General features: G+C 62.9%; 3 protein-coding genes across 6 annotated transcripts in view; 1 reads left to right on the top strand and 2 right to left on the bottom strand.

Annotated features, from left to right (window-relative positions):
* RNF123 (ring finger protein 123) overlaps positions 1-3,786 on the bottom strand; it is a 28,653-nt gene extending 24,867 nt beyond the window's left edge. Inside the window, exons 1-3 of the mRNA XM_054594686.1 lie at positions 3,722-3,786; positions 2,100-2,375; positions 1,735-1,819 (exon numbers count right to left, since the gene is read on the bottom strand). Coding sequence (XP_054450661.1) covers positions 1,735-1,819; positions 2,100-2,181 — 167 coding nt within the window. The 5' untranslated portion in view covers positions 2,182-2,375; positions 3,722-3,786. The remainder of the gene's footprint in view (positions 1-1,734; positions 1,820-2,099; positions 2,376-3,721) is intronic.
* Positions 3,787-4,609: 823 nt separating this feature from the next.
* MST1 (macrophage stimulating 1) lies at positions 4,610-9,263 on the top strand. 4 transcript variants are annotated; one of them, XM_054594786.1, is made up of 18 exons: positions 4,610-4,724; positions 5,385-5,532; positions 5,607-5,719; positions 5,802-5,916; positions 5,997-6,133; positions 6,213-6,333; positions 6,480-6,598; positions 6,786-6,954; positions 7,091-7,221; positions 7,308-7,410; positions 7,531-7,667; positions 7,757-7,792; positions 7,882-8,002; positions 8,148-8,225; positions 8,346-8,492; positions 8,572-8,678; positions 8,766-8,905; positions 9,029-9,263. In XM_054594786.1, exons 1-18 carry the CDS (start codon positions 4,631-4,633, stop codon positions 9,188-9,190), a joined length of 2,178 nt encoding a protein of 725 aa, XP_054450761.1. In that variant the 5' UTR covers positions 4,610-4,630; the 3' UTR covers positions 9,191-9,263. The 4 variants fall into 4 exon arrangements, with proteins under 4 accessions (XP_054450761.1, XP_054450758.1, XP_054450759.1 ...); XM_054594783.1 differs by having other exon boundaries at positions 4,631-4,724; positions 8,572-8,622; positions 8,822-8,905; positions 9,029-9,205; XM_054594784.1 differs by having other exon boundaries at positions 4,631-4,724; positions 8,572-8,622; positions 9,029-9,164.
* A 431-nt stretch (positions 9,264-9,694) lies between these two features.
* Positions 9,695-18,405, bottom strand: APEH (acylaminoacyl-peptide hydrolase). The gene is made up of 22 exons (XM_054594711.1): positions 18,341-18,405; positions 18,133-18,265; positions 17,479-17,605; positions 17,025-17,118; positions 16,850-16,925; positions 16,602-16,765; positions 16,299-16,436; positions 16,113-16,204; positions 15,995-16,035; positions 15,789-15,910; positions 15,228-15,288; positions 14,112-14,209; positions 13,394-13,445; positions 12,468-12,556; positions 11,883-12,021; positions 11,321-11,404; positions 11,153-11,233; positions 10,736-10,824; positions 10,435-10,625; positions 10,241-10,343; positions 10,042-10,148; positions 9,695-9,951 (listed from the first exon to the last, which is right to left on the bottom strand). The coding sequence occupies exons 1-22, from the start codon at positions 18,350-18,352 to the stop codon at positions 9,846-9,848; spliced, it is 2,199 nt and encodes a 732-aa protein (XP_054450686.1). The 5' UTR covers positions 18,353-18,405; the 3' UTR covers positions 9,695-9,845.
* Between the last annotated feature and the right edge of the window lie 1,265 nt (positions 18,406-19,670).

The raw sequence follows: 19,670 nt of genomic DNA, 5'->3' as shown, positions 1-19,670 counted from the left end.
TCCCACCTCTAATCCCAGACCCCCCCCAACATTCATCTGCCTGGAAAGGAGGGTCTGGAGGGGGACGTAGATGGGTCAAAGCACCATTCTCTGGCACAGTGGCTTCGACGCAGGCTTGTGCTCAGGGACCACATGCTCCTCCCAGCTGTGAGCGACCCCGACCCTGAGCTGCAGGCGGTGGAGATGCACGAAGCTGCCTGCACGCCACGTGGTGGCTATAGAATGGCGTGCTCCGAGAGCAGTGGTAAAGGCTGCAGCCAATCTCACATCTGAACACCCCAGTCAACGGTCCAGGCACAAAGGAGGCTTCCTCGGTAGTCTTCCTGGCCCACTGGGGAGGGCTGCTCTGGTCCTGGGCCTGCTCGCCACAGCCGCTGTGGGCGGGTGGCCTGAGACTCGGCTTTTCCAAGAGCCTGCGGTGCTGCCCACTTGGCCAACCCTAGCACTGCCTGCGCAGGCCCTCGCCCAGAGTCCTCCACCCACACGGCCGCTGACTGATGGCCCTGCCACCTGCTCTCCCTCCTGGCAGCCACAGGACCTGGGGCAGCAGGACCATTTGCGGTGTCACATGAAGCAGGGATCAAATGGCCCTGGGAACAGGCCAGGACGGGGCTACAGCAGAAGTGGGCAGCAGCCCTCCAGAGGTAGGGAGCCCTTGGCCACCATGGCCACTGAAATGGAACAGGCAGCTGCAACCCTTTGTGCCTGCCCAGAGAGCAGAGGCTGTGAAAGACAGAACAGGCCAGGCTGCAAGAGGCTGGGCTGCAGGGATACCCAGGCCTCCTGGTAAGGAAGCAGAATTTGCAAGAAATAATTTAGCACCAATCCCAAAAGTGATTGCAGTTCAAATATTCTAGCCAAGTGATTCCACGCCTGGGCACCCCCACAGCGTCGTCTACAGAAGCAAAAGGCCCTCCAGACCAGGGCAAGGCCGGGGCAGACCCCCGGCCCTAAAAGGTACCCACCAGGATCAATTTGTAACATAGAAACACACTCAGGGGATACTGTCTGTTGACAAAAATAGGATTGAAACTTCAATATGCTTTTGGAGGGGAGGGGTATGTCTGTTATCTTGATGATAGTGATGGTTTCACGGGATGTTAAAACCCACGAGATTTATTGCGTGTCACTTATTCCTCAATAAAACTTTTTTTAAAAAGGACTGATGGCAACAAAAATGTTTTAATTAAAACAAGTTTTTCTATACAGCATAATCCAAACTACATAGATTGTGAGATAAAAAATCCTGCCCAAATTAGTCATGTTAGAATAGTGAGACAACAGGTGCTTTTTCTTCCTCTAAGTTTCTCCTAAAACACACTCATAACTTTGATGTGGATTAAAGTTCAATGCATTAAACTTTTAAGGAAAAGGGGCTGGTGAGGTCTGTGCTTTACAGATGCAGGCGGAGGCTACAGGGCCAAGGTAGGGAGGGGGGCAGGCAGATGCACATGGGACCAGGTGCCAACTATGGAGCCGGGGCTGTGCTGATTGCTGACCGGGCACCGCCCCTCAACCCCCACAACCCCCTCGGAAGGAAGGCGCTAGCACTGCCAGAGGAGAGGAAGAAGCGGAGTCCAGGAGGCAGACACTCTGGCCAAAGGTCTCACAGCCAGGAGCGGCAGTGCGAACAGAACCCAAGCCAGCCTGCCCGGAGCCCAGCCCCCGTCCCCACACGCAGCCTCCAGCCTCTGGTCTCCTGAAGAGGAGGGAGGGCCACCCACCAGGCCATACCTGCTGGTGGCTGCGGTGGGTGCGTGGTCAGGAGAGGAAAAGACACGGTGCAGGTAGTCATTCAGTAGCTTTTCGTGCACAATGCCTGGGCCACAGGGCAGAGGGAAGAGAAGGGTCATATGGTTAGTGCGTCTCTCAGCTCTGCTGGCCCCAGAGGCTCCAGGTCCTAGGCCGGCCACAGGGGTGGCCGAAGGGCAGTCATGTCGGGGGCACTGCTCCAGGGCAGATGGTGGGGCGCAGCTGGCTGACAGGTTCAAGGGGCGCAGCTAGGCCCGAGGCCCCCTGGACCTGGGACTTTGCTGCTGTTTTCTTCCTTCTCCTTCCCTCAACACAAGGAGCCTCCTCCCAGGCCTGCCTGCCCTTACCTGTGACCCTGGATTTCTCTGCGTCTGAGGTCAGCCTATAGTTCTTGCGGGAGAAGGACATGCCGGCCCCCTTGGATGCCATCCTTCATCTCTTGTGGGCAGCCAGTGGTCCTGGGGGCTGAGCCGGAGGCAGAGGCTATTTGAAGCCAGCCAAGGGCTCGCACACTGACCTCAGTCCTAGGGCGACAGGAAGGCTTGGGAGCAGGCGAGGCCAGGTGCATGCACACTCACACGCGTACTGACGCCAGGCGGAGGAAAGCAGGGGCTCCCAGCTTCCTGCATAGGGAGGGAGGGCGTGTAGGGACCCATGTGACAGGCCCAAGTAACAGGGCCCCACCATGTCCCATTGCTCAGCACAGGGCCCCACAGAGCAGGTGCCAGATACATGTTTGCTGAACCAAACCAAATGCCTCAACCCTGGGGAAATGAGACCAAAGTGTCCAAAGTGAGGTGCCCTAGGAGCAGAGCCTCTATACCCTTCTCCGTCATAAGCCAAAGAGGGTCCAGCGCACACCCTGCACCACACTCCCTCGAGTGTAGCCCATCACCCAGGGCCTGGTGTCGTCTGCAGCTGCAAGTCCTGCTGACACCCAAGGCTGGGACCTCCTTCCTCAGCTCCAGGGTCCTCCCTTCTCTTGTCCAAAGTCCTGCCAGTCTTCTGGTTCCCACTCACACTCGCCGCCTGCCCCTCCATCAGCGCACCACCCTTGCCCAGCCTTCCTCGCAGACCTGTTGCTCTTCCCACTGCTCTCGATTCCTCACCGGGTGTTGCGACAGCTGCTTTAAAAGCTGCAAAGTCGCTGGAGCCAGCCTCATTGCCTAAGGCTGTCCTGTCCAACACAGTAGCCACTAGCCACATGGGGCCATTCTAATCTGAACTAAAGTTAATTTTTTTTTACATTCAATTTCTCAGTTATATCAGCCACATTTCAAGGATTCAGTGGCCACACGTAGCTAGTGGTTGCTGTACTACACAGTGAAAATACAGAACACTTCCCCCATCCCAGAAAGTTCCACTGGGCAGCACGGGTCTGGAGGCGGCCCTCCAGCACTGCCTTACACAGCACTCCCTCCTTGGCAGCCCCGCCTCTTATCTCACCTCCAACAGGTCCTCTGCTCCCACCACACACCCTTGCCCATTCCCGGGCCGAACCACGCCTGACCCTCGGGAAGGTGCCTCTCCCGCCCTGCCGTCCACCGCGGGCCCTCCACGGGCGTCCACGACCCGGCCCCCCTCACGCCAGGGCAGATGCAGGACAGGTTAGACGCGGTCACTCATTTGGTCAGCAAACCTTCCAGACATCCACTCTGGGAGTGTCAGGTGCTGAGGACCCAGGTGAGAGGCGGACCCTGACTCTGCTCCAGGGCTCCCTGCCCCGAGCCGCCGAGAGATCCGCGGTCGGAACAGAACCGACCCCATCTCGGAGCCCAAGGGCGCGGAGGGCAGTGCACGTCTCCCCCAAGTCGCCTCTGCCCGGCCCCAAGATCCGGGGGATCCTCCGGGCCAGCTCCAGCGCTGAGCCCCGCACCGCAGGCTGAGACACTTTCTCACTGGACGGACGGGGCCGCGAGGGGGGCCGCGGGGGCCCGCCCCGCTCGGAGCCGGGCCGCCCCTCACTCACCCCCAGCCTCCGCCGCGGCGCCCCGGCTCACAACATCCGCCCAGCCTCTCGGCTACGGCGCGCGTCCGGGGTCAAACTAAGCGCCCGCCGCGCACGCGCAGCGGCCCGCGACTGGCCTCCGCCAGGAGGCCCCTTCCGCCACCGGCAGCCGGGTTGTTCCGGGCCTCTGCCCCGTTGCACGGCCCGACCGCCCAGCTGCCTCTGACCCCTGCCCGCGCAGGAAGAGCTCCTAGCCTAGTCATATCGGAACACAATGTCCTAACTGGGAGCCCCAGGCCGCCTATCCCTAGCCGTCCTTAGGGGCCCTGATGTCCCCTAAAAAGGCCGCTCCTGCCAGGTCCCTGCTACCTATTACCCCCACCTCCCTTCGGGCCAGACCGGTGGCCTGGCTTGCCTTCCCTGGGATGGCACCTGTGGTGGAGCAAGGGTGTCCTCTCTGCGCTCTGTTGTCAGGGGTGTGGGCCCATCTGCCTACAGCTGGAGCTGATAAGTCAGCAAAAGGGGCAGGCTGCTTTGGGGTTGGGGCAGGGAACCGGCTCTCCAAGGGAAACCAGGCTCAAAAAGTTTTACTCTCACTGCCTAGGGGTTGCAGCCCAGGCCTCTGGCAGCAAAGGTGTCTGATCTGCCGTTCCCGTCAGAGCAGCCTAGGCTGCAGGGGGCCTCCGCCCCGACCCCAGGGCACCTCCAGTTGCCGCTGACCCTTTCAACAGCTGCCCACCATGTAGAGAGACCACACTCAGGGCTAACTGGGCCAGAGTGAGGGCCCTGGCCTCCCGCCCAGGGGGCCTGAGGCCTGGCCCCACCCCTATTCCTGTCACTGGGTCTCAGGTCAGGCCCCAGCAGGCCTGGAGTTGAGGTGTGGAGCCAGAGCCACCCAATCCCGTAAGGACAGGTTTCACAATTTCCCGGATGGGGCTGTGGTGGGTCACAGTGCGGCCTCTAGCTAGGAGGATGGGGTGGCTTCCACTCCTGCTCCTTCTGATTCAGTGCTCATGGGCCCCTGGTGAGTGTGTTCTCCCCTGCCCCTCACAGGTCCCTCTATGTGCCTTCAGGAAAGGGCGAGCCTCAGACCTGTCCTGCTCTTCAAGCCAGGAGCTCACTTCCCTACTGGGCACGGAGCACCGAGTGACCTTGGCTTCTTGGACAGAGCCGGGAGGCCCCAGGAACATAGACACACAGTGCCCATTCAGGCCACATTAGAATGTCTGCTGCAGCACCGGGACAGCGTTAGGACAGAATATATGCACACATGTGGGCAGTCGCCCCTCACCAGCCTGATCTGTCCCTCCCACCTAGCATAGGCCCTCGTGCTGGTGAGGGACCAGACTTGGAGTCAATGCCTGGGCTGGGCTTCTCCCTGGGTAGTATGGCCGCTCCGGACCTGGCATTCTCAGCTGAAAGATGCAATGTAAGCAGGTCCATGGGGCAAGCAACGTTTCCCACCACTCCCATAGAATGTATGTTTTAGATCTGAGCCTTGGCTGTGTAACAGTAGCACAGGTGATAACTACCATGTCTGGGCCTGCTTCACCCGCCCTGCGTGGGGGTCTGACCCCTGACTGTGTCCACAGTCTATCCCAGAGCCTTGTAGCTTTGATCCCCTGAATAAGCAAAGTGTGGATGTGCTGACATACATGAACTGACACACATGTCCACCCCGCAGGGCAGCGCTCGCCTTTGAACGACTTCCAGGTTCTCCGGGGCACGGAGCTGCAACACCCGCTGCACACTGCAGGGCCCGGGCCTTGGCAAGAGGACGCGGCAGATGCTGAGGAGTGTGCACGCCGCTGCGGGCCCCTTCTGGACTGCAGGTGAGTGGTGACAGGACCTGGGTAAGGCTGGGGGCAGAGGAACCTGACACTGGTGACCCTGTGCCTCCTCCCAGAGCCTTCCACTACAACGTGAGCAGCCATGGTTGCCAGCTCCTGCCATGGACCCAGGACTCACCCCACACATGGCTGCAGCGTTCAGGGCGCTGCGATCTCTTCCAAAAGAAAGGTCGAGTGGCTGCCGAGAAGGGTGACCAGGGATAGGGGTGCTGGGGCCTCAGGCCTTGCTGATGTGGGTCTATCGCTCCCAGGTTATGTACGGACCTGCATCATGGACAACGGGGTTGAGTACCGGGGTACCATGGCCATCACCATGGGTGGCCTAACCTGTCAGCACTGGAGCCACAGAGTCCCCAATGACCACAAGTAAGAGGGACACCTCCCCTCTGTCCCTGCTGGGGATGGCTGCCCCCAGCACGCACTTTATTGCAGCTCCCTGTACCCAGGTACACGCCCACACTCCAGAATGGCTTGGAGGAGAACTTCTGCCGAAACCCTGACAATGACCCCAGAGGTCCCTGGTGCTACACCACGGACCCTGCTGTGCGCTTTCAGAGCTGCGGCATTAAATCGTGCCGGGAGGGTAAGCAGCTTCGGGTAGAGCCAGGGCTGGGAGGAGCGCGCCCACACCCGTCCGCAAACCGACTGCCCTGTGTCTCCAGCCACTTGCTTTTGGTGCAATGGGGAGGATTACCGTGGCTCAGTGGACCGCACCGAGTCAGGACGCGAGTGTCAGCGCTGGGACCTGCAGCGCCCACACCCGCACCCCTTTGAGCCGGGCAAGTACGCGTGGGCAGGCTTGGCACCTTGGCGGCCAGGCTAGGGGAGGGTCTAGGACACCAGGATGCGGCTGATTATAAGGTAGTAGGTTGGGGCCAGACAGTGCCTGAGTCCCAGGATCTTGTTCACGCCTGGCTGCGCTCCCCCAGGTTCCTTGACAAAAACCTGGACGATAACTACTGCCGGAACCCTGACAGCTCCGAGCGGCCCTGGTGCTATACCACCGACCCTCGGGTGGAGCGAGAGTTCTGCGACATCCCCAGCTGCGGTAGGTGGGCCGCTAAGGCCGGGCCTGAGGGGCACCTAGGAAGCGTGGGGGCGTGGTGGAGCTGGGAAAAGGGGCGTGCATAGCTGGGCGTGCCCTTGAGGGGGATCTTTGGAAGTGGGGTTCGGCCTCAGCCCCAGCCCCGATCTCAGCTCTGGCTCAGGCTCCAGCTGAACTCGGTTCACCCAAGGGCCCGAGGCACGGCCGCGCCAAGAAGGCACGCCGCTCAATTGCTTCCGTGGGAAGGGTGAGGGCTACCGGGGCACGGCCAACACCACCGCGGCGGGCATGCCGTGCCAGCGTTGGGACTCGCAGAATCCACATCAACATCGCTTTGTGCCCGAGAAATACCCGTGCAAGTGAGGTGGCAGGTTATCCCTGGAGCGATCCCAGGGCGGGGCTTGCAGGAGGGCGGGGCCCGGGGCGGAGTCGGAGGCTGGGCTCCAGCCCGAGACAGGCTGGGACCCGCCTACGCTGAGCAGAGCACCTGCCCAGGGACCTTCGGGAGAACTTCTGCCGAAACCCCGATGGCTCGGAGGCGCCCTGGTGCTTCACATCGCGGCCTGGCATGCGGGTGGCCTTTTGCTACCAGATCCGGCGCTGCACGGACGATGTGCGACCTGAGGGTAAGGCCTGAGCTGGGGCTAGAGGCACCTAACCACAGGGCTCCAGCGAGAACCAGCTAACGGCCGCCTCCGCCCACCCGCCGCAGACTGCTACTACGGCACGGGGGAGCAGTACCGCGGCTCTGTGAGCAAGACCCGCAAGGGCGTCCCGTGCCAGCGCTGGTCCGCGGAGACACCGCACAAGTCGCAGTGAGTTGGTCTGCGCCTCCAGCCCGAAACCCTAACGCCACAGGCCCGTGGCCTCTCAAACTGCAGACCAGCGGGGATTTGGGATTACGCTGCTAAGAATTTGCACCCCCATCCACCTAGATTCACGCCCACCTCCGCTCCCGACGCGCACCTGGAGGAGAACTTCTGCCGGAACCCTGATGGAGACAGCCACGGGCCCTGGTGCTACACTATGGACCCCAGGACTCCGTTTGACTACTGTGCACTGCGGCGCTGCAGTGAGGGCCGGTGACAGTCCCCCGCGCCCCGCCCCCAGCTCCGCAGCAGAAGGCTGACTTTCTAAACTGGGTGAACTTCGCTCTTTCAGATGACGACCAACCACCATCCATCCTGGAGCCCCCAGGTACAGACTTGGGCAGGTGTGTGTGGGGGGCCCTTTGCCTCCCATCTGCACACAGTGGGGGTTCCATCGGGCCCATCCTACCCCCCTAGACCAGGTTCTGTTTGAGAAATGTGGGAAGCGGGCGCCGCGCCTGGACCAGCACCGCTCCAAGCTGCGCGTGGTCGGGGGCCAGCCCGGGAACTCGCCCTGGACCGTCAGCTTGCGCAACCGGTGAGACGCAACTGCCTGTTTCCCTGGGAGAGGGGCCGAGGCTGGATCCTCTGTGCCGGGGGAGGTGCGTGCCTGTCCCTCGCCAAGAGGCAGCAGGTCCCGTGCCAGGACTCACTGTTCCCTGTACTAACCCTTGTTTCTCCAGGCAGGGCCAGCACTTCTGCGGAGGGTCCCTGGTGAAGGAGCAGTGGGTGCTGACCGCCCAGCAGTGCTTTCCCTCTTGGTGAGCCTCCCTGGGGTTTGGGCACCCACCCAGATCCACCCTCCCCTTCCCCAAGCAAGCCAGCAGGTGGGCCTTGGGGCAGCAGACCCCAAACCACACTGAGCAGAGCTCCTCTCCCAGCCGTGAGCCGCTCACGGGCTACGAGGTGTGGTTGGGCACCATGTTCCAGAACCCGCAGCCCACGGAGCCAGGCCTGCAGCGGATCCCAATAGCCAAAATGGTGTGTGGGCCCCCGGACTCCCAGTTTCTTCTGCTCAAGCTGGAGAGGTGTGTGATAAGTCTGCAGGGTATTAGGTAGGCGGGGCCTTGTGGCCTCAGGCCCTGAGTGCCCTCGTTTCTGCTAAAGATCTGTGACCCTGAACCAGCGTGTGGCCCTGATCTGCTTGCCCCCTGAGCGGTACGTGGTGCCTCCAGGGACCAAGTGTGAGATCGCAGGCTGGGGTGAGACCAAAGGTAGGAGCACAGTGCAGGGGTAGGGGCCGCTCCAGGCCCCTGGGCCTGCCCACAGGCCCTCCCTTCTTCCCATTCCCTCCACGGCAGGTACAGGGAACAACACGGTCCTCAACGTGGCTTCACTGAATGTCATCTCCAATCAGGAGTGCAACGTCAAGTACCGCGGGCGTGTGCAGGAGAGGGAGATGTGCACTAAGGGACTGTTGGCCCCCGTGGGTGCCTGTGAGGTCAGTGGCAGGGCCGCTGGCAAGCCAGGGGAGGGTATGGGCAGCTGAAAGTGTACTACTCCATCCCCAGGGGACTAGTCTCTGCCGTGGCCCAGGCCCCTCACCAGCTCTCCCACCTACCAGGGAGACTACGGAGGCCCCCTTGCCTGCTTTACCCACGACTGCTGGGTCCTGGAGGGAATGATAATTCCCAACCGAGTGTGCGCACGGCCCCGCTGGCCAGCCGTCTTCGTGCGTGTCTCTGTGTTTGTGGACTGGATTCACAAGGCCATGCGGCTGGGCTAGGCCTGGCCTCAACCCCATGTACCTTGCGGGGGACGAAGCTTCCTGTCAGACATAAAGCTGCCTTTCTTGCTCTATGCCCGTGCAGGGTGCTTCTTAGTCTCTGCTTCTAGGGAACGAAGTAGCAACTCCTTGCTATGGCCTGGGGGTGGGGGGCAGCTTGTGCCCTGCGTGCCCTGGGCTGGGTGATCTGACCCTTAGGGCTACCTCAGCCTGTGGGTGCTATGGAAGAGCAGGGCCTCACTAGTCCCAACAAAATGCTGGGAGAAGGGCGGCATAGGGCAGTTTCTAAAAAAGGGGCTGCAGCAGAGGGAGCTAGCCTGGTGGCATCCCAGTAGGCCAGGACAAGCAGTGGCTGAATTCCTCGTTGTCCCCTCCCCTCTCACACTGGAGGCAGACGAGGTCCTTCCGGCTACCGCACACAGGGCCTAAGGTCTCTGCACCCCGAGGGTGGGGCTGGGGTTAGGCATGGCTGGGCACAAAGTACCAGCAGGAACCAAGCTCCGTCCTCATTTATTGTAACCACGTAGCCCCCACTTCTTGGCTCACCATCCGTGGAGACCAGAGCCCAGGAACCCTCTAGCTGTTCTGCCAGACCCTGGGGCTCCCCGAGAGCCAAGCGTGCCATCTGCCAACTGGCTCGCGCAGAGGCGGGGCTTCAGCTGCCCAAGTGCGTGTGCAGCCAGAGCACAGCGTTCATGAAGCTGTCTGACTCCACCTCCACCTCTGAGAGTGCGTGGGTGCTTTTGGGGTACAGCAGGAGCCTGTGGGGGTTGGGCAGTCATGTGCGAGGTTGGAGGGTCCTCCCCTGCTCACCCGCCCACCAGCTGCCAGGGCTGTCCTGCTGCACTCACCGCACGGGCACGTTCCGGGCCTTGAGGGCGCGGTAATACTCTATGCCCTGCTTGAAGGGCACCCGCCGGTCCTTCTGGCCCAGCATCAGTAACAGCGGCGTCTTCACCTGGGTGCACAAAGTGTTGTGCTTAGCAGAGCTCCAGGCTCTGGATGGACTGGCGGCACACTGGGCCAGGGCGGGGGAAGGGGGCTGTGTACCTGAGGAGTGTACTTGATGGGCGACTTGTCCAGCATCTCAGCCCACATGCTGAGGTCTGGCAGGCAGTCGCTGCTGTAGGGGAAGCCAGCCTCCACTGCGCACCTGCAAGAGACCGAGCCGAGGCTGCCCCTGGAGCTCTGGGGCCCGGGTGGCTCCACGGGGTGTGGGGCAGATAGGGGGAGGGCACACGCACCAGTCCGGGACGTCGGTGGAGCCCATCATGGAGGCGATGTTGATCACAGGGTTCCGTGCCACACAGGCACTGTATGTCTCCGGATACTGACCAATCAGGTGGCAGGACAGGAAGCCACCATGGGAACCACCCATTAGGGCCACTCGGCCTCTGTCGAAGTGTTCCTCCTGGAGCACCTGCTCCACTGCAAACTGCAGGGAGGGGCAGAGCACGCTGCAGCCCGCCGCAGGCCCAGCCATGGAGCCATACCCTCAACCCCACCTCCAGCCTGTCCAGAGGCCGCAGCCCCAGCCCCTGCTACCTGGACGTCCTTCACATCTTGGTGGCCCACATTGCCAGGGAGGGAGAGGATGCTGTCCTGGCCAAAGCCCGTGGAGCCACGATAGTTCACTGGAGGCCAGGAAGGGACCAGACAGGGTGGTCAAGTGACAGTCCCAGCCCCCAGACACCGTTACACCCATCTGTGAAGCGGGCCTTGGGGCCAGCCGCACACAGACGGTCAGTGAGAAGGGGCCACGAGGTCTGAGGCTGCTTCCCAGTGTCCACAGCACCCTTTCCACAGGAGTCCCATGTGGGGCCCTCTTACCGCCACGCCATGGAGCCAGCAGCTGGACCAGGCAGGTCCTGACCATGGTTAGAGAGGCCTGGAGACCAGGGCGGCCCCCAGCATGCTTGTACAAACCAGGCCCGCCAGAGCCACGGGGGCCTGCTCACTCACCTAGCAGCACGGCAAAGCCCATCTTGCAGAGCATGGCTGGGAACAGCATCCAGGCAGAAACAAAGGATGAGTGGGGCCCCCCTGCAGACAGGCAGCGGAGGGTGAAGAGGCAGCCGGGGGGAGCGGGGATGGTGGGGGAGGGCAGGGGCCCGTCGGCCAGATGCCTACCGTGGGGCATGACCACCATGGGCACCCGGGTCTTATCTGGAGGATCACTGGGCTGCAGGAGGATCGCTTCAAAGTCGAGGCCAGCTGCAGGAGGACGGCAGTCAGCAGAGCCGGGCTTCTGCCCAGGGCCCGCCCGGGCCAAGACCTCGGCTGCGGCTGCAGGGCCGGGGCCGGCCTCCAGAACGGAGGCCTGGCTGAGGGCGCCCACACAGCGACACGCGGCCCCAGCACGCTCCCGCCCCCACCCTCGCCAGGGAATCCCGCTCTGTGAGGACAGCATTCTGGGTGAGGCGCGGTCATGGGCCGCGTGTGGGGCCTGCCTTCTCTGGGCCTTGGTGCGCCACCGCAGAGGACTTGGCCTGGGGATTCCCAGCTGCGACGCCCAGAGCAGGCAGCCAGATGCCTGGACACTACACTCGCCATGAGCACCCAAAAGGGGAAGAAGGAAACCTCTCGGGGTGACCCCGAGAAACCCCGCAGTGCGAGGCAGGAGCAGGACGGGGACCACAGTGCTCTGTGCCGGGAACCTGGAGAAGGCATCCCATGCCCTGGCCCAGCTCACCGTACTGCGCGTTCTCTTGCTCTGGGGGTGGCTGTAGCACCCGGATGCCCCAGGAGATGTCGGGGATAGACTCAGCCTCCTCCAGGGACACCCAGACCACCGACTGCTCCTTCCCTGCAGGAGGCAGGAACCCAACTTTCTGCCGAGGGGAGAGAGGGTGTCGTGGGGCCTGGCTGCCTCCCTGCCCTTCTACCCCCACCAGAGTGGGGAGGGGGCAGCGTTCACAATGCTGGGCCTCCTGCCCCTCTGGGGGGATGGCCCGGTGGACTCCTGCCGTGTGCTGTTGTACACAGAGGTACTTGAGCACGCCCCTCCCTGCTCAGCGTCCAGGCGCTACTCTCTCCTTGTGCTCTTAGGTCAGAGGACTGGGCACTTCCCCAGACACCCTGTTCTGTACCAAGCAGACCCTGGCCCGGCAGTTCCCTCCTATGGGTGCCAGACCCCCACGGACCATGCTGAGCTGGGCCCACCTTCAGCCTCTCCCATGCGGACCAGCCGTATTGGGACTCCGGGGCCAGTTCCCTGCCCTGGGGGCTCTGCCTGCACAGAACACCCGCCCCTGGCCTGGCAACCCCCAACACTCACCAGGCTTGGGGGCAAGCTGGGCGTGGAGAACTGTGCCACCATGAGGTCCCGGTCAATTGTGAGCAGCTTCCAGCTTCCACCTGAGCCCCCTGGAGAAGGCAGACGCCACTAAGCACCTGGCAGGGGTCACCACCTTTCCCACCAGCTCCCTGCAGGGCCCGAGTCCCAGGCTGGCAGCGCCCTGAGAAGCAACGGCATGTTCACAAAGGGACTGTCACAAACGCCCAAGTGCACACGGCCCTGGGTGAGCTTCCCGCTCAGACCGTTGTTAATCCAGCCAACGCTGGCTGTGCCTGGGGACAGCTAGACCTGGGGACGTGCCAGACCGCCATGCCACGGCCATCACCACTGGATGGCCACAGCCTGCAGCGGTGGCAGTAAGGCCCAGGGGACGGGGGTGGGGGTGGGGTGAGCAGTCCTGATTCTGAGCAGTGGGGTCCGGGGAGATTCCTAAGCAAGACCTCTATGGTGAGATGCAGCTCAGGAACGGTACTTTGGGAGCTTTGAGGAGGAGTGTGTAGAGTCAGGGCAGGAGAAGGACTCAAAAGGACATTTTGGGGGCAGAACCACCAGGCCTGGGTAAGAGGAAGAAGGAGCCAACGTAGGGCTTCTCCTGGGCCCCGGTGGCAGAGCTGCCTGTGCCTAAGGCTCAGGGAGGGGTGGGGTGACTGGCAGACCCTGGCAGGAGGGAGCTTTGTAGGTTAGGCAGCGGGGCGGGGGCCATGCGAGGCTGCGCCAGGACAAATGGAGCAGAGGGGGGCCGGGGAGGCAGGCTGCTGGCTGGGCAGGGGCGGGGTCCCCGCGACACTGCCCACAAGGCCGCAGGACAGTCAGCGGTGCAGCGGCCGAGGGTCCCGCTGCGGCCCAGCAAGCTCGAGCCGCAGGCCCACCCCAGCCTGGCCAGCTCGCTCAGTGGCCTCACTCACCCGCCGTCAGCGCAGCCACGCTGCCCGCCTGGGTGTCCACAGCAAACAGGTCCTGACGCAGAAAGGAGGCGGTGGGTGGCAGCGTAGTTGCAAGCCCTGTGGGTCCCACCCCCACCTCCCCTCTCTCCTCTCAGGGACCCCTGCGCCAGACCACAGCTGTGGGCACCTAGGATGATGGCTACTCAGTACAGCAGGGGGTGGCCTGAGCACCTGGGTTCAAATCCTAGCCCCGCCGCAACTTGCCAAGTGTTCCTGGGCAAGGGAAGGAAAGCCTTTGAGCCCCTTTGAGCCAGAATGAGGACAACATGGTATCACACCAAAAAGGAGCCTGGCACACTGTGGGTGTCCCCACCCAATCCCTGGGAGAAGGCCTCCACCCCATCTCAGTAATTAGGGGTCCACCCCATACCAGTCCCCTTGTCCTGAGCTAGAAGTGCCTCAGGGAGGGATTACAGCTATACCACGGGGAAAAAAGGCCAAGGAATCTGTCGTGGATGCTACAGGATACCATGACCAAGGATGGCATCTGAGACCACCAGGGCAGCCAGACCCCCTCAAGGAAAAGTGAATCCAGGACAGTAGCAGGCAGGGCCTTAAAGGGCCGGTGAGACCTTGTGGCTGGGTGTTTCACCCACAGGTGTGTATATGCTACACCTTAGGCCCGGGACGCCAGGGGTTGGTCACGGGCTGCCTCTCAACATAGTCACGGCTCCCTCACCTGCCGGCTGCGCTGAGTGGAGTCGAAAACCACTCTCTGGCTGTCAGCCGACCAGCATCCCAGAGGCAGAAGGCTGCAGTAGATCCCAGAAAAGTTCTCTGCAAAGACAGGAAGGCTGGGAGCTGCGTCCGGGCATGGAGGTGTGGGGAGCGAGACACTGCCGGGACACAGGGGCGCACACCCTAGGCAATGCGGAGCTGCCTGAAGCGAGGGCTGAGCAGCAGGCGCCCCTGAAGGCCCTGGAGAGGCAGAGCGCAGGGGCTTCTGGGAGAGCCCGTGGGTGCTCAGAGGAAGCGCTCTGGCTTTCCTGCGAGATGCTCTTTCTGGCACCAGGTGAACTTGTGTCTGCCTGCCTGTTACAGTGCCTCACACAGGGCCTGGCCCAGGGGGCTGAATAAAGCCTGCTCTTCTTCATCATCACTCACTCTACCTTTGCTACACCCCTGCACACAAGGCAGGGATGACCACCCGCTCCACAGATGGACAGGTGGAAGCACAGGGAGGTCAGGACACTGTTAACAAGGGGGAGAGCTGGGTCCAGGCCGCAACCCCACTGCTGCATCCCTGCAGCGCAAAGGGAGGGGAAAGTGGCCGCCCCTTGTCTGCTGGCCTCTGGGACTGCCCAGATGGCCTGAGGAAAGAGGCTCTCCCCTCTCGCGTCCTTGGGGTAGTCCAGGGTCCCAAGCAGTGTGAGCGCTGAGACTGTGCCTGGGGCCTGGCAGGAGCCACCTCCCAGCCACCCAGCTGCCTCACGGGCTGGGGCGGCACTGATGAGGGTGGGGGCCGGGGGAGGGAAAAAGCAGCACCCTCGGCCTCAGAGCCTCTCTGGCAGGACAGTCCATCCTAGTGCAGGTGCTGAGGCCCCTGAAGGAGCCGCAGCATGAGAACGAAATCGCCTAACCCCTTAGCAGTCGGCCATCCTGACCTCTGCTTGGGGCCAGCTGACTTCCAGCAGAACCCTTCCCTGGGGCGACGGCCCCGCTCCCCGTGGAGGCCGGCCCGGCAGGGAGAGAGGCAGACTTCAGAAGGAACCCAGGAAGGCCGAGCAGAGGGACAACGGGCGGCGGGAAAACAGCAGCAGGCTCCACTGACCACCCCCAGCCACATGCCTCTCACCTCCTAGCTGCCGAGGCACGATGTCCACCACCACCGAGGTGACCTTGGTGTACCAGTCGTACTGCAAGAAAACACAGTGCTCAGGCCCACCGGGGACGGGCAGTGGCCTTGGGGCATGGGATTTGGTACCGGCCCTCCTCTCGGATAGCCCTGGGTAGCCTCAGGGACGGGAGGCGGCACCAGCATGAGCCTGTCTCCTTTCTGGTGACATGGGCCAGATGTCTGGTAGGGCCCGTAACTTTCACTAGGGGCCCAGAGCTCTTGGGCGAGGACCTGTGGCTGAGACTCTGTAACAGCCCACGCTCTCTCAGCCCCTCGCAGAGACTGCCCTGTGCAACAGAGAACGGTCTCCAGGTGGTGAGTCTCAACAGGGCAGAGCTCCCCCATGCCAGCAAGCTCTCAGCCTCTGGGCCCTGCCTTGAGAGGACAGGCAGAACTCATGCCGTCCCTGTACCCAGGACAGGAGGTCCCGAGGGGCCCGTGGGGAGACAAGGTTGAACTTCAGCTCTCAGGCACCACCCCCTCCTCTTGCACACCTCCCCCCACCCACCCCCAGCTCACCAGGCACAGCTGGCTACACTGATGATGGGGGATGAGAGACGGGTACCGCAGGTAGACGATGCGACACTGGTCCGGACTCAGCCGGGGGGAAGAGACAGCCAGCGAGTCATCCGACAGGAGCTCTGGACCAGACGGAAAGGTGACCACCATGCAGGCTGGCAGGGCTAGTGCAGGTCAGCAGAGCACGGGTGGGCGCCAGCACTTACCACACTTCCCCTCGATGAGATCCACGTAGTACAGGGCTGACCTGGAACCGCCAGAAAGACACTCAGCTTCAAGGCTGGTCTGAGCTACAAGGCCCCTGGCCTTGCCCCACTTCCTCACCTGCGATTGGTGCAGAAGCGAACGCCCAGCCGGAAGGGCTCATGCCACCAGCCCACGAACACCACGCCTGTGTCTCCAGGAGCCCAGAATGCCTGTGAACAAGACCACAGGGCAGGTGCGAACAGGGAGCAGTGGCTTGGCAGGGCCCCTAGGCTCCAGGAGCATGTTGGCAGGGTCAGTGCTAACCTGTCCAGGGGACACACTCTCTGGGACTCCCTCAAGCACAGAGATGTTGCTGCTCTCGATATCCAGCACACACAGCACCGGAGCACTTTTGGAAACCATGTTTTCTCCCCAATCTTCATAAAACACATACTGATCCCCCTGAGAACACAAGATGCTCAATGCCCAGCCCGTCTTGCAAGAGCCTGCCCTGCCCCCTGAAGCCAGTGCCTCCCCAGCTCTGACAGGCGCAGCGTGGGCTTGGAGCGCGCTCAGCCCCACAGCTGCCCTGCGGGGCCTTCCCGGGCGGGCCACGGCCCTGAGCACCTTGACAGCCTCGTCTGCCTTCTTCGGCCTAGCCACCTCATCATCACCACCACTGACGTCCAAGGCTTTGGTCTGAAAGAAGGACTCAGCCTTGGGGCGCTTCTTCTCTGCCACGTACAACAAGTGTGTCTCCGAGTGTGACCAGGACAGGCAGCCAAAGCAGTCTGGGTGAGGGAGGGCCAATCAGGGGGAGCCCTGGGCCACAGCTGCCCCTTCCGTCCACCCTGCCTGCTCCCCAGCCAGCTCACCGTCCTCATACACAGGCCCGTGTTTCTCCAGCGCCGACAGGTTGAAGCTCTTGAGCTTCCGGTTCTTCTCCCAGACCTGAGGACACTGGGGCATCAGGCTGCCAGCCTCCGACAGAGCCCGATGTGCAGGCTGAGCCCCGGCAGCCCACCCCCTCCCTGGCCCAGGCAGACGCACCTCCAGAAACTGCTTCTCCTCGCCTGGGCCTGCACCTGCGGCCTTGCGCAGCACAGCCTTCATGGCTCCTGACGGGGACTCCCTGCTCAGCAGTCTGAGGAGGACACGGGGTCACAGGTCAGGATCATCTCTTGCCCAACAGCAGCCCCACACTTTGTCCCCTAGAATTTGTCCCCATCCCTTGTGGTCAGTCAGACAGCTGACCTTGCTTCTCTCCCTGATGCACAGACTCTGCTCTCCCCAGCCTCCCTGAGCCTCCCGTGGGCTCTGCTCCAGGCCAGTCTGTTGCAAACCTCCAGTGCTTATCATGCCACTAGAGACTGCATGAGCTCCCCAGGGGCAGAGACCTGGCTCGCGGCCTCCCTCCGGCACCCTGCCCACACAGGGGCCCATGGTGGGCATTCATAAAAGCCTGGCTGTGGTCTTGCCCTCAAGCTTCATCCCTCACACTTACTCCCCCCGGGTCTCCACACTGTTGCCCGCAGGCCCTGCAAACACCACTGAGTCCCCATCATGGAACACCAGGTACTGGCGGCAGAATCGGATGTTTTCCATACGTTCCAGGTCCCTCTGGGTCCACTCTGCGAGGAGAGGCATGACACTGCTCAACTGGACCAGCCCCTGCACAGGCTCCCCCTAGCCTGCACCCCAGGAAGGCCCGGCCTGCCCCCCTCAGTCTGTCTTCAGGAATTCTGGGGGCGAGTCGGACAACTCTAAGCCACAATTCAAGTCCAAGCCTCCAGAGCCTGTGCTGAGGGCGGCCTCTAGGAGAGCAGCAGGCTGTTCCCAGCACCTACCCGGAGCCACGAGGGCGTCCCGGCATATCTGAGGCAGGGTAACAGCAATGAGCCCCACAAGGCCCACACCCTGCACCCAGATCTGAATTCTGCACCCACACCCTCAGCTCATGCCCTCGCGAGCACCGTCCCGTAACGCCCAGACAGCCCCGCACTATCCACCCGTGTGCAGGGCCCTCTGCGGGCCGCACCCCTCCATCCCAACCCTCTTCAAGCCCCGTCTTCCTCCACACACACGTGTGCACTGTTAAGCAGGCCTCCTCCCCTCCGCCCGAGTGGGCCCGCCACCCGATTCCCCTTCGTACACACACCGGTGTGCACCGTCCGGTAGCGGCCCCCATACTGCGTGGTGACGTCCGGGCCCAGGCAGGCGGCGCTCAGCGAGGGCTGGCGGCTAAGGCCCCGGTATAGCGCCGCCGCCTCCTCGGACTCGCTCAGCAGCACCTGCGCGGGGGACACACCAGGGTCAGGCCCGGCCCGGGCTGCAAGGACCACGGGAACCGCGGGCCGAGCCCTCACCTGCCGCTCCATTGTCGCTGTCAGGCGCCGGGGAGAGGCGCAGTTTGGGGGCGCCCGGAAGTGAGGCTTCGCGGGGCGGAGCCCTAGAGCCGCGCTGCCAGGCTTCGGAGCTTGAGGGGCGGGACCTCCGACTGGCGGGGTGGGCGAGGGTGGAGGCTGGGAAACGTTAGCGGAGGGGCGTGGCCTCGGCGGTGAGGTGCGGGTTCCCGGGAAAGACGCGGTAGCTTCAGACCCGGGGTCGTCCTGCAGGGGAGGGCAGGGACCTCAAGGGGAGGCGCAGGTCTTTTAGGGGAGCCCCAGGCTGGTGAGAAGCGGGGCGGGGGCCAAGCCGCGGGCCTGTTCCTGAAGGGGGAGTGGGATCTCCGAGGAAGGGAGTGCACTGTGGAAACGAAATACAGGGAGGGTCTTCGCGCTGAGGCGAGGCCGGTGAGTGACCACAGGGCCCAAGTGAGAAGAGGGGAGGCCTGTGCGGCGGAAGAAGCTAAGCCCGGCCAGGTGGGCCCTAAGCAGCGAGAGGGGCGGGGCTGAGTGGGGAGGGTCCGGAGCGGAGATCGGCGCGAGGAGGGGCGCGGCCTAGAGAGGCGGGGATCGAGCGGGAGCTGGTCCCAGCAGGGGTCTCCCGCCGCTCCGGGGCTGGCTGTCGGGTCCCCCCTGGTACAATATGGGGCAACCGTCACCAGATGGTGTCAGCCCTGACCTAGGTGGGATCTACTGTCGGTCGGCGCACGGAGCGCTGGGGTGCGGGGCAAAGGGCGGGTTGCCGAGCTCTCAGGGTGTTGCCTGGGGTTATCAGCTACCAGGCCAACCCCCAGAACTATCTGGCCTTGCCGCCCTCACCCACCACGCTCAGTGGCGCCTTGCTGGGGATCCTGAGCCGGCGGGCCTCTGCCTGCCTCCCCAGGCCTCAGCCCAAGACTTTGGGTGCTGAGGGCCTGGTGGGGTCCGGCTCCACCCAGGACCAGAGATCGCTTCTTGTTGAAAGAAGAACCTGGGCGGGCAGGCTCCTGCAGCCCCGTGGCACGGGACTGAGTGGGCTGTGATGGCAACCGAGGGCAGCGGGGGCTGGACCAGCATCGATGTCCCCCTTCCCCACGCACCCTGAGACTGGCTGGGCTTCCACACCTCGGGGCCCTGACTCCCCGTGCCCTTGCCTTTGACTGAGATCCCACTTGCCTGGCCAGCAGCTTTCCTTTCCCCATCAACCACATCGGACTAGTTAAGTGAAAACACCCCTCACTTTGTGAGTATCCAGCGTGTGCAAGATGCGAAGGCCAGAACTGGGAGCAGGAAGAGCGGCCCCAGCCACCAATCTGGGTGGAAAGGTGGGAAA

The sequence above is a fragment of the Pteronotus mesoamericanus genome, unplaced genomic scaffold (assembly GCF_021234165.1).
Source record: "Pteronotus mesoamericanus isolate MK-2021 breed Mesoamerican mustached bat unplaced genomic scaffold, CSHL_Meso_final scaffold_533, whole genome shotgun sequence".
Classification (NCBI taxonomy): domain Eukaryota; kingdom Metazoa; phylum Chordata; class Mammalia; order Chiroptera; family Mormoopidae; genus Pteronotus; species Pteronotus mesoamericanus.
This window is presented reverse-complemented; position numbering and strand designations above follow the sequence as displayed.

Bases quoted from the DNA above. Each gene is read 5' to 3' on its own strand.
- MST1 (XM_054594786.1), top strand. From the start codon at position 4,631: ATGGGGCTGTGGTGGGTCACAGTGCGGCCTCTAGCTAGGAGGATGGGG. The intron at 6,334-6,479 runs GTACGCGTGGGC...GCGCTCCCCCAG, and splicing joins CACCCCTTTGAGCCGGGCAA to GTTCCTTGACAAAAACCTGG. The intron at 6,955-7,090 runs GTGAGGTGGCAG...GCACCTGCCCAG, and splicing joins CCCGAGAAATACCCGTGCAA to GGACCTTCGGGAGAACTTCT.
- APEH (XM_054594711.1), bottom strand. The intron at 13,446-14,111 runs GTGAGGGAGCCG...TTTCTGCGTCAG, and splicing joins CCACTCAGCGCAGCCGGCAG to GACCTGTTTGCTGTGGACAC. The intron at 12,557-13,393 runs GTGAGTGAGGCC...TGCCTTCTCCAG, and splicing joins CGTGGCTGCGCTGACGGCGG to GGGGCTCAGGTGGAAGCTGG.